At 44.5% G+C, this 12,901-nt stretch overlaps 1 protein-coding gene across 1 annotated transcript in view; it reads left to right on the top strand.

Annotated features, from left to right (window-relative positions):
- ADAMTS17 (ADAM metallopeptidase with thrombospondin type 1 motif 17) overlaps window positions 1-12,901 on the top strand; it is a 278,450-nt gene that overhangs the window by 53,137 nt on the left and 212,412 nt on the right. Inside the window, exon 7 of the mRNA XM_050967133.1 lies at window positions 8,454-8,497. Coding sequence (XP_050823090.1) covers window positions 8,454-8,497 — 44 coding nt within the window. The remainder of the gene's footprint in view (window positions 1-8,453; window positions 8,498-12,901) is intronic.

Genomic DNA, 12,901 nt, shown 5'->3' with positions numbered 1-12,901 from the left:
GGAGAGCTCCACGCCGGAATATAACCTGGAGAGGGAAGTAAACAAAGTGAGAGGGGATACCCTTGCGGACCAAAGAATTGATCCAAGGAGGAATAGTGGAGTAGAAACCAGAGTAACGGGTGATGCTGGTGGTAGAAGGTCTGTGCACGACGGGGGAAAGAATGTCACTGACGCCAAACGCCAAAAATTAAAATGTCTGTACACTAATGCGAGGAGCCTAGGTAACAAGATGGAGGAACTGGAGGTACTGGTGCAGGAAGTGAAACCGGATATTATAGGGATAACAGAAACCTGGTGGAATAGTACTCATGACTGGAGTACAGGTATTGAAGGCTATGTGCTGTTTAGAAGAGACAGGAAGAAAGGCAAAGGTGATGGAGTAGCCTTGTACATCAATGATGAGATTAACTGTAAGGAAATAAGAAGCGATGGAATGGATAAGACAGAGTCTGTCTGGGCAAAAATCACACTGGGTAAAAAAGCAACTAGAGCTTCCCCTGAGATAGTGCTTAGGGTGTGCTATAGACCACCGGGATCTGATATGGATATGGATAGAGACCTCTTTAATGTCTTTAATGAAGTAAACACAAAGGGGAAATGTGTGATTATGGGAGACTTCAACTTCCCGGATATAGACTGGAGGATGAGTGCTTGCAAGAATAATAGGGGTCAGATTTTTCTGGATGTGATAACGGATGGATTTCTTCATCAAGTAGTTGAAGTACCTACGAGAGGGGATGCCATTTTAGATTTGGTTTTGGTGAGCAGTGAGGACCTCGTAGAAGAAGTGATGGTTGGGGACAACCTTGGTTCGAGTGACCATGAACTGATTCAGTTCAAACTAGATGGAAGGATAAACGAATGTAGATCTGGGATTAGGGTTTTCGACTTCTCGAGGGCTAATTTTAACGAGTTAAGGAAATTAGTTAGGGAAGTGGATTGGATGGAGGAACTTGTGGATTTAAATGCGGAGGAGGCCTGGAATTACTTTAAGTCGCAGCTGCGGAAATTGTCGGAAGCCTGCATCCCAAGAAAGGGGGAAAAAACCATGGGCAGGAGTTGTAGGCCAAGCTGGATGAGCAAGCAACTCAGAGCAGGGATTAGGAAAAAGCAGAAAGCTTACAGGGAGTGAAAGAAAGGCGGGATTAGCAAGGGAAGCTACCTTGGTGAGGTCAGAACATGTAGGGATAAAGTGAGGAAGGCTAAAAGCCGCATTGAACTGGACCTTGCAAAGGGAATCAAAACCAATAGTAAAAGGTTCTACAGCCACATAAATAAGAAGAAAACAAAGAAAGAAGAAGTGGGGCCGCTATACACTGAGGATGGAATGGAGGTTAAGGATAACCTAGGCATGGCCCAATATCTAAATAAGTACTTTGCCTCAGTTTTTAATAAGACTAGTGAGGAGTTTAGCGTTGATGGAGGGATGATAAACGGGAATGTGGATATGGAGGTGGATATTACCGCAACTGAGGTAGAGGCCAAACTTGAACCGCTTAATGGGACAAAATCGGAGGGCCCGGACAATCTCCATCCGAGGATATTAAAGGAACTGGCGCGTGAAATTGCAAGCCCGTTAGCGAGACTTTTAAGCAACCGATAAACTCGGGGGTTGTGCCGTACGACTGGAGAATTGCTAACGTAGTTCCTATTTTTAAGAAAGGGAACAAAAGTGATCCGGGTAATTATAGGCCTGTTAGCTTGACGTCTGTAGTATGTAAGGTCTTGGAAAAAATTTTAAGGGAGTATCATACCTTTAGTCCCAGATTTGGACCTTAGCGTCCAAAATATGGGGGTTAGCATGAAAACCTCTAAGCTTAGTTACCAGCTTGGACCTGGTACTTGCTGCCACCACCCAAAAAATTAGAGTGTTTTGGGGCACTCTGTTCCCCCTGAAAAACCTTCCCTGGGGACCCCAAGACCCAAATCCCTTGAGTCTCACAACAAAGGGAAATAATCCTTTTTCCCTTCCCCCCTCCAGGTGCTCCTGGAGAGATACACAGACACAAGCTCTGTGAATCCAAATAGAGTGACTCCCCCTCTCCGTTCCCAGTCCTGGAAACAAAAGCACTTTCCTCTTCACCCAGAGGGAATGCAAAATCAGGCTAGCAAATCCAACACACACAGATCTCCCCCTGATTTCTTCCTCCCACCAATTCCCTGGTGAGTACAGACTCAATTTCCCTGAAATTTCCCAGTAAAGAAAACTTTAACAGGTTTTAAAAAGAAAGCTTTATATAAAAAAAGAAAGAAAAATACATACAAATGGTCTCTCTGTATTAAGGTGACAAAATACAGGGTTAATTGCTTAGAAGAAATATGAATAAACAGCCTTATTCAAAAAGAATACAAATCAAAGCACTCCAGCACTTATATTCATGCAAATACCAAAGAAAAGAAACCATATACTTTACTATCTGATCTCTTTGTCCTTACACTTAGAAACAGAAGATTAGAAAGCAGAAACTACTTCTCCAAAGCTCAGAGAAAGCAGGCAGACAGAAAACAAAGACCTCAGACACAAAATTCCCTCCACCCAAAGTTGAAAAAATCCAGTTTCCTGATTGGTCCTCTGGTCAGGTGCTTCAGGTGAAAGAGACATTAACCCTTAGCTATCTGTTTATGACAGGGAGAAAGTAGTTAAGGACATAGAGGTCAATGGTAATTGGGACGAATTGCAACATGGATTTACTAAAGGCAGATCGTGCCAAACCAATCTGATCTCCTTCTTTGAGAAGGTGACAGATTACTTAGATAAAGGAAATGCGGTAGATCTAATTTACCTCGATTTCAGTAAGGCGTTTGACACGGTTCCACATGGGGAACTGTTAGTTAAATTGGAAAAGATGGGGATGAATATGAAAGTTGTAAGGTGGATAAGGAACTGGTTAAAGGGGAGACTCCAGCGTATTGAAGGGTGAACTGTCAGGCTGGAAGGAGGTCACTAGTGGAGTCCCTCAAGGATCAGTTTTGGGACCGATCTTATTTAACCTTTTTATTACTGACCTTGGCACAAAGAGCGGGAATGTGCTAATAAAGTTTGCGGATGACACAAAGCTGGGGGGTATTGCTAACACGGAGAAGGACAGGGATACTATTCAGGAAGATCTGGACCACCTTGTATACTGGAGTAATAGTAATAGGATGAAATACAATAGTGAAAAGTGCAAGGTCATGCACTTCGGGATTAATAATAAGAATTTTAGATATACATTGCGGATGCATCAGTTGGAAGCGACAGAGGAGGAGAAGGACCTTGGGGTATTGGTTGATAGCAGGATGACTATGAGCCGCCAATGCGATACGGCTGTTAAAAAAGCAAATGCGATTTTAGGATGCATCAGACGAGGTATTTCCAGCAAGGATAAGGAGGTGTTAGTACCGTTATATAAGGCGCTGGTGAGACCCCATCTGGAATATTTTGTGTGCAGTTCTGGTGTCCCATGTTCAAGAAGGGTGAATTCAAACTGGAACAGGTCCAGAGACGGGCTACTAGGATGATCCAAGGAATGGAAAACCTGCCTTATGAAAGGAGACTCAAAGAGCTTGGCTTGTTTAGCCTGGCCAAAAGAAGGCTGCGGGGGGATATGCTTGCTCTATATAAATATATCAGGGGGGTTAACGTTAGGGAGGGAGAGGAATTATTTAAGTTTAGTACTAATGTAGGCACGAGGACGAATGGGTACAAACTGGATATTAGGCAGTTTAGACTTGAAATTAGATGAAGGTTTCTAACCATTAGGGGAGTGAAGTTCTGGAACAGCCTTCCGAGGGAAGTAGTGGGGGCAAAAGACTTATCTGGCTTTAAGACTAAGCTGGATAAGTATATGGAGGGGATGTTATGATAGGATAGTTTAATTTGGGCAATTGATCTTGGATTATCACCAGATAAGTCTGCTCAATGGTCTGCAGGGAGATGTTGGATGGGATGGGAACTGAGTTACTGCAGAGAATTCCTTCTTGGGTGCTGGCTGGTGAGTTTTGCCCACATGCTCAGGGTTTAGCTGATCGCCATATTTGGGATCGGGAAGGAATTTTCCTCCGGGGCGGACTGGCAGGGGCCCTGGAGGTTTTTCGCCTTCCCCTGCAGCGTGAGGCATGGGTCGCTTGCTGGTGGATTCTCTGCAGCTTGAGGTCTTCAAACCAATTTTGAGGATTTCAATAACTCAGTCCTGGGTTAGGGGTTGTTATAAAAGTGGGTGGGTAGGGTTCTGTGGCCTGCCTTGTGCAGGAGGTCAGTCTAGATGATCATATTGGTCCCTTCTGACCTATGAGTCTATGAGACAGCAGGGGGTAGCTGCGGGCAGTGGGACGACCTGCAACTGACCGGCTGCCGGCACCACCAGCAACCCCTGAGCTGCTCAGCCGCTGCTGCTGGCAGGGGCCCCCTGCAGCTCCCAGACCTTGGGCAGGGGAAGCCAGAGTGCTGGACCCTCCTCCCTCCCCATTTTTCCTGGCTTCGGTGACTTTCTGTTTATTGCCTGTGACCTGTCCATGATTTTTACTAAAAATACCCATGACAAAATCGTAACCTTGGCTATTAGCGAAGATGATCAGGGAGGCAATCCCATGCTGTGGATGTCCCTAAGCTAAGTCAGTATGTCCTTGACTGCCATGTGCTGGGACAGGACGACAGGATGGATCGCTCAAAATTGCCCTGTTCTGTTCATTCCCTTTGCTGCATCTGGCACTGGCCACTGTCAGAAGACAGGACACTGGGTTAGATGGACACAGTATGGCCGTTCTTATGTTGTTGTATTCTTATGAAAGCCTGACAAATGGTCAATATGACCTAATGCAGAATAGTTGAATGCAAGGTCCTGGGGCAGAAGGATGGGTTTCTTGGCTTTGTGTTTTGGGGGCAGTTGAAGGTATTTTACTCACAGACCCACCTGCAATGTCCTGCACGGCAGATGAAATGCTAGATTTCCTTTTATTGCTTCACTTAAGAGCACCACCATGACCAAAAGAGACCAGCCCCTTAGAGGTGAGGGATTATTCCTCCTCCGTAGAGATGGATCATAGTCTGCAAGTTGTGCCGAATTATTTATGAGACCATTAGTTTCACGGCATGGTGGTAATTTCTCCGAGTTGACTGAAACCACTAGACACCTTTCCTGGTAGAACCACAGAGTGCAAGTGGCAAGACTTGCGATGCATTATTTGCTAAGATAGCCAGTCCCATCAGAGAGATTCATTTCTAGTGATGGCTCTCTGCCATCTACTAGTAGTTCAGCTATTTGTTGTCACAATAAAAGTATCTGTTTGATTTACCAGTTTATATAATATAATAAGTCCTTAAATAAACCTCTGTCAAGCTGGCTCTGGGAACTCAGCAATTGTTCTTATGCCAGCTCAGTCAAGAGCAAATGTCAGGGTGTCAGATGCAGCAGCGCTGCTCTGAAAAATGGAATCCCTGGCCAGGGCATGGTGGTGGCTTCTGATTATTTTGTTTCTGCCTAATTTTTAACCCGTTGATGGCTGTAATCCAGGGGTTGGCAACCTCTGGCATGCGGCTCACCAGGCTAAGCACCCTGGCGGGCCGGGTCAGTTTGTTTACCTGCCGCGTCGGCAGGTTCGGCTGATCGTGGCTCCCACTGGCCGCGTATTGCCTTCCCAGGCCAATGGGGGTGGCGGGAAGCTGCGACCAGCACATCCCTTGGCCTGCACTGCTTCCCGTAGCCCCATTGGCCAGTGGGATCCACGATCGGCCGAACCAGCCAATGCGGACGGTAAACAAACTGGCCCAGCCCGCCAGGGTGCTTGCCCTGGCGAGCTGCGTGCCAGAGGTTGCCGACCCCTGCTGTAATCGTAGTTCTTTTGTCATGAAATGTAAGCTCAGAAATATTCAGGGTGGCTTTTTTAATATGGTTTTGACAGTTAATATTGATTATTTTCAATTGCTTTAATTTTTTTTTTAAACTAACTTGAGCTGGGATTATTTTTTTAAACAATTTGCTCAAAAGAGAGTAATGGTGTTATGGGCCCAAGTCTCATTGAAGTTGGAGTTCAGGATCTCACTCCATTATTTTCCTCTGAAAAATCCTATTCTTACATTTTTATTCCAGCAGGACATTTTCTTTACCCTCCCTCCTCCCGAAAAACCCCAAACAGAAAATCCCACTTGTGGGCTGGACATTTATAACCACACACCCACAATGTATGCGCATAACTTTTGCGCTCACTTACCCTGGATTGAAAACACAGGTGGAACAATGGCAAGGCTGTTGCTTTTGAAAGAACCCTTTGGTGTCTCTTAGCAGCTTTCATAGGTTTCCTTGGCTCCTCATCTGTAAGGCAGTGCTCCTGAGAGAAACTAGCACTCTTTGCTCAAGCAGGAGCTGAAGAGGAAAATTCCCAAAGATGAGGAAATGACAGTGGAGATGCTCTGACCCTTTTTTAAATGTATGCAAACCTTATTTTAATTTTTAAAAAAAATTGTAAATTGGGCTGGAAATCTCATGAGAAGGAGCATTCTTGTGATATTTTGATATTATTCAGATTGTAAGCTCCTGGGGGGCAGTGGCCATCTCTTTGCTTGTACAGCATCTAGGACAGTGGTTCTCAAACTTTAACAACCTGTGAACCCCTTTCACCATAATGTCAAGTCTCGTGAACCCCCTCCTAAAAATGACTATTTCCAGGGATTTTCTCGTTTACCTGACTATAAATTATAAAAGCAGTGATCTTGGAAATATTAAATTTGTGTTTGTGACATGCTTATTACACACTATTATTAATTATTATTTATCATTACACTATTTTCATTACATTATGAAAACGGCAACGCTCTTCCAAGATCTCACTTTCGTAGCTTGTATCACTTTGAATAAGCCTGTTCTAAGACAAGGCTCCTATGTTTCATCAAGAAGTATCAGATGTGAAACAGCATGAGGGTATCTAAGAAGCCAACTCAAAGAGTTCCTCTTACACAAGCATTCAGGTCTTGAGCAGTTCAGGTAAACAACACACGTTACAACAGAGCTTAAACTTGTTCTTCATAAGAATTTTAAAAACAATACTAGCTGCCTATTTAATTTTAAAAACAGCAAAAAATATCCACCTGCCTTTCCATTTCTTGTAAGGAGTCTTGAAGTTTAAATCTCCTCAGTGTGATAGATACGCTTGCTTTGATCTGCTTAGCTCTTGGAAGTCCAGGGGCTCCGAGCTGCTGGTCCCATGTGCCCGGGGTCCCTAGGGATAGCTCTGTCCACCATTAGGAAATTTTTTTTCCCAAGAACCCCCTGTAACATTTCGTGAACCCCCAGGGGTTCACAAAGCCCCATTTGGTAACCACTGATCTAGGACAATCGGGTCTTAGTCTGACTGGGGCTTCTGGGTCTCATTGCAGTACAGACAGTGATGATGATAATCTGCTTCCTATCCTGGTCAAACCCGGGAGGTACAGTGAGATGTTGTTGAGGTGGGAAAACAGGTCAATTGAACGCTTTCGAACCTGGTGAAAGGCTGGTGTTTGTTTCAAGTCTTGGATGAAAATTCAGGCTGGGTCATATTTGATTTGAGTCAGTTTGTCTACCGCTAATCTGAATATTTTGTTTACTCTCCTCCCCCAACTTCTTTCTTTTGTTTTATTCCTGACTCCTTCCTTTTTCTTACTTTCTGTGTCTGTGGAGCAAGAAAAATATATATACAGAATGAAGGAATGAAATAGATTAAAAGGGGGAGAATTTGAAAGAGAGCAGTTTTTATTGTGATTCCGACCAGTGGTTCTCAACCAGGGGTCCAGGACCCTCTGGGGGGCCGTGAGCAGGTTTCAGGGGGTCCCTCAAGCAGGACCAGTGTTAGACTCGTTGGGGCCCAGGGCAGAAAGCAGAAGCCCCAGGCAGTTGCCCTGCTTGCTACCCTCTAATGCTGTCCCTGACTTTTATATGCAGAAACCAGCAGTTGTGGCACAGGTGAGCTGTGGAGTTTCCATAGCATGTTGGGAAAGTCTCAGTAAGAAAAAGATTGAGAACCCCTGATTCTGACACCACTTGTTTTCTAGGACTCAGTCCTATATAACCATGTACAATGTCCCCTGGTTTCTCCTCCCTTAGTTTTAGATTCTGCTGCAGGATGGCACGCCGATTCCTTCTTTTGAGTGCAGTACTGTGTGAACGTGAGTGGCCCAATTTTAGTCTAGGCTACTGACATAGAAACATGTGGTTTCCTACTTCCTAATGTGGCAGTTCTCTCTTGCATGTTTGCTCTTACGAAGCCCAGGTTTGACTTTGGATGTAGTGAGTGGAACTATCAAAATAACTCTTGTCATCTTGAAAATAAGTCAGTGCTGTTACGTGTTGTCATCATGTATAATATGCAGCAGTTAAAGGACTTTGACTTTCCTGATAGCTGGGAATGTTTCAGAACTTTGGTTCGTGGACCCCTGCTTTTCTCTAATCTGTTCTTGAGGCACAGCATACCCTGATCTGTGTTTTTTGTTTTCTTTTTAGGACAGATTTCTGCGTACACAAAGATGAACCCTGTGACACAGTGGGTAAGTCAGCACAATTAGGAGGAGTATGGTTTAAACGCCAGCTATGTATTGAGATTATCAGCTCTCTGGATGATTTCTTTGACTCTTGGGTTTGTTCTCGTGCTTCTCTTATTGTTATGAATGTGGCCATCATGCAAACGTGGATCAGTCTGCCTGGACTTAACAGCTGACAGATAATGCACACCAGATGTCCTATATCTGCCCTTAATTGCCTACATCAGTGGTTCTCAAACTAGGGCCAGCACTTGTTCAGGGAAAGCCCCTGGCAGTCCGATCCGGGCCAGTTTGTTTACCTGCTGCGTCCGCACGTTTGGCCAATTGCAGCTCCCAGTGGCCGCTGATTGCCGCTCCAAGCCAATGGGGGCTGCGGGAAGCGGCGGCCGTTACGTCCCTCGAGGCCACTGGGAGCTGCGATCGGCCGAACCGCGGGTGAGTCAGGTAAACAAACCTGCCCGGCCCACCGGGGCTTTCCCTGAACAAACCACGGCCCTAGTTTGAGAAACACTGGCCTACATAACATTCAGATCTAAATGGCAATTCCATACCTGATGCCAGACTTCAGCGAAGTGGGTATTTTTTCTTCCCCTTTTCGCTGTCTAATCTCGATCTATTTATGGGACCCCTGCCATCACAGAAGTATTTCATTGCCTCCCAAGTATAAAAAAAACAGAAACATCAGTAACGATGTGTCTCTTCCTTCTTTCCCAGCCTGTAGAGGAACTGTATGAGAGAGTATGTGCGAGAGAGAGAGGAAAAGAAGGACCTTACTAAAGCCAAATTAGAGATCATCTTCTTTCCCACTTCTGACTTCCTATCTACATTGAAGTGTATCCCAGCCCTGATTTTCCAGTGGCACGTGCCACTACACCCCACACCTTACCTACTCTGTTTTGCATAGGTGGACTGCATCTCCAACCCTCCAGTTTTTCTTTTATCGCCACGCTACCTGCTTTTGGAGGCATACCTCAATATACTATCCGTGATTATCATATGATTGTTTACAGATTTGCGTCAAAGTCCAACTGCCTTTGCCTCAGTTTCTTCATTCCAAGTGAATTCTGGCTTTGTCATCTGCTCCAGCAGGTCTCTGTTCAGTCCCTGGAAGTTGGGGAGAACACTTAGTGCTAATAGAGATAAATAGCTGGGGAAAGTTGGTTTGGGGGAGGATAACAACTGTAAACATCCTTCAGTAGGAGGTCTGAGACTGTTGTGAAAATTACGTCTCAGTACACAGATTCTTTCCTACGTGTGGTGTGGAGAATAATCATAGGAGATGAGGGATGTAAACATAATTGAAAAATATATACATTCTTCATTCAAATGTTAACAAGATCTGTGCTGTATCTCCAGACTTTCCAGTGGGAATTCTTTACAATATGCTTATTCTCTCCAAGCCCAGTGGAAAACATCCTTCCACTAAGGAAGTGTTTTAAGCTGTGTACCTGAGTCCGGATTTGGCTCCGGCACAGTACATGGCGATCTCTGCGCGAAAATAAAGCTGATGGAAGACACATGCTGCTGCTTAACAAATGCTTACTGTGTTCAAATCTCTTCCCTTGTTTAAAGACTGCATTAATGAGGATCCATGTTCAGGAATTATCTTTCCACATACGGTGTGGCTGAGGAAATGTGATGATGACAATGTCTCTTTTCTGTTCTTGCAATAGCTGTATAGTTTCTCTTTGGCCCACTGGGGTTCTTGTAGAGGTAGTGGAAGATAGGGTAGTAAATACCACATTTGTTTCCTAGTCTTTCCAGTGCAGCATTTCCCAACCTGGTAGAAATCAAGTACCCATTCAAGAAAATGAAACCAATCCTGATCCCTCCACATAACCATCTTAATGTATTTATCTTCCGTGCCCCACTGGCTAGCTCTTCCTTCCTCCCCCATCAGGGGATGTATCCTACACTTTGGGAAATGGTTGTGCAGATCTTTGTAATATGATGCTTTCTCTCCTCTGTTACATGCCATGGTGAACCTTGAAATCATTAAAAAGTGACAGAGTCCTGTGGCACCTTATCAACTAACAGACATATTGGAGCTTAAGCTTTCGTGGGTGAATACCCACTTCGTCAGATGCATGCCGAAGTGCATCTAATGAAGTGGGTATTCACCCACGAAAGCTTATGCTCCAATATGTCTGTCAGGTGATAAGGTGCCACAGGACTCTGTCACTCTTTACAGATCCAGACTAACATGGCTACCCCTCTGATAATTGAATTGATTAACAATTTAAAATACCATCACTGGGATCCAAGTGAACGCCTAGTGAAATGAATAAGACAGTTTGGATCTCTTGGAGCTGCTGCTTCAGGCTCTCTGCAAACTCAAAAGGGTGCCTCAGCATTGGATTTTGTAGTGTGTTTTTTTTTTTTTTTTTTTTTTTTTTTTTTTAATGATGAGATCTAGGAACCTTTTTGTTTTATTTTTTAAATGAAAGCTAAAATGTTGGAAAACAACTGAGATATCTGTCTGCACATCAGCCTGGCATCCATATATGCCCCCTACTTTGGGAAATGCCTCTCAAGTGGTCGGGTGTGGAGCTGGAAGGGTGAGAGTCACTTCTCTGGCCATCTATTCATCATTTGCCTTGATTAGGATTATCTCATTGAGTTATAACACAGTGGTGCAGTATGCATTTTGAGACTGCTACGGTTTGAGGAAGTAGCATTTCTAAGGCAGAACGGATTTGATAGGTCTGAGTAAATTTGTCATCCTTGTACTGAAAGGGATACATCCGAAACAATATGATAAAGTTTCTTGATGGCTTGGCTACACCAAAGGTTTTTGTTTACCTAGAGATCACTGTCTACCTTTTCTATGGATAAACTTGACCCAAAAGTGATTTTTTTTTCCCCTTGTCAGTTTATATAAGCTCCCTTTCCCTCTCTTCACCAAAGATTTGTCTTTATTTGTGAAGTTCACCCTGATTGTAATCCATGCATATCAGGGAAGTTACACTGGCAATTGAGTTGTCCTTGTGTTGTTTGTGTGTGGTGGGTCAGGAGGAAGAATAAACTATAGTAATGGTCTTGTACTTCAATACAAGGCTCACCATTTCAAATAGCAGCATCTATGCGCAATTCCTATGTGGTGATAGTGGAGATTCTGCAGTTTCCCCTACTATTCAGACTAGGAAGTAGTGGTTATGTCTAAGGCACTAGTATGCAAGAATTGTTGTCTTTTTTAATAGCCACTATCATGTGCATTGAAAGTATATTAAAAGAAGTAATTACATTTAGCTGATCTTTATATGGATATATTTGGATCTGTCGACATTGAATCTGGCTTTGCTTTCTAATACTTATCTGATCAGTTACTGTTATGTTTAAATGATAGTGTTCATGGCCTTCCCTGAAGCAGGAATCGCTGTGTGATGTTCTCTGGCCTGTATTATGCTGGAGGTCAGTCTAAGTGATCATAATGGTCCCATTTGGCCTGTGAATCTATGAAAGCAGCATAGTCACTGAGCAGACATCCCCTGCACTATTGCCAGTAGAGCAAAGAAAAAAAAAAAGCCGTTCAGTGCAAAATGACATCCACCTGACAGCCCTGAATTCATGCAGATCCCTTCACCTTGCTTTCTTCGTGCTACGTTCTCATTCTCTTCGGGCTTGTCTGCGTGCTCTATAGGGGCGTGATTTCTAAAGTGCACTCAGTCTTGTGCATTAATTGGTCCGTGTATACCTTGCTGGTGTGCTCTAAAGATTCCTAGTGCACTTTAACATAGTATTGTTTCAAACAGGAAGCTGCCATGGCCTGGGCAGCCTCCCTAGTGGGAAGAGCAGGACCTTGCCTGGCCGTTGTGGCAATCCAGCTCAATGGCAAGCGTAGATCCAGGAGCCCGGTACCGATCAGAGGGTGAAACGAGTCAGGGTTGAGGATCCAAGCCGAAGGTCAGAGTCTGAGTCGGAATCAGGGCAAGGAAGCAAGGACTCAACTGAAGCAGGTGAGAGTCAAGGCTGGAGCAGGATGTGGAAGTGAGAGCAGAGCTCACCCAGCTGTGGGTGTTTTAGGCACTGAGCAGCCACAGTGCTCCTGCTGCTGCAAGGCTCAAGTAGCAGGCTGCTGGTTCCCCTGCCCAGTCACGAAGCGCAACTATTTGGAGAAGGCTTGTTGGGCCTAGCTGAGCTTGATGGGTTGCCTAGCGATGAAGCGCACTAAACTGGGTTGAAGCACACTAGACAAGCTTTAGTGCACACCAGCAGCGTCTACATGGACCAATTAATGTGCAACCTGTTGGTGTGCTTTAGAAATCCTCCGCCCCCATAGAGCATATTATCCCACTGTGTACCACCACTCACTTTTGTAACTTGGCTTTAAATTTAAAGAACCGGGTCTCAGCAGAAGCATGCATCATTTTTGCTTCTCCTCCCTTCCCCCCAGTATTTTCAAAAGATTTG

This window comes from Gopherus flavomarginatus, chromosome 9 (genome assembly GCF_025201925.1).
Source record: "Gopherus flavomarginatus isolate rGopFla2 chromosome 9, rGopFla2.mat.asm, whole genome shotgun sequence".
Classification (NCBI taxonomy): domain Eukaryota; kingdom Metazoa; phylum Chordata; order Testudines; family Testudinidae; genus Gopherus; species Gopherus flavomarginatus.
Note: the sequence above shows the minus strand (reverse complement) of the source record. Positions and strands in the feature narration are given on the sequence as shown.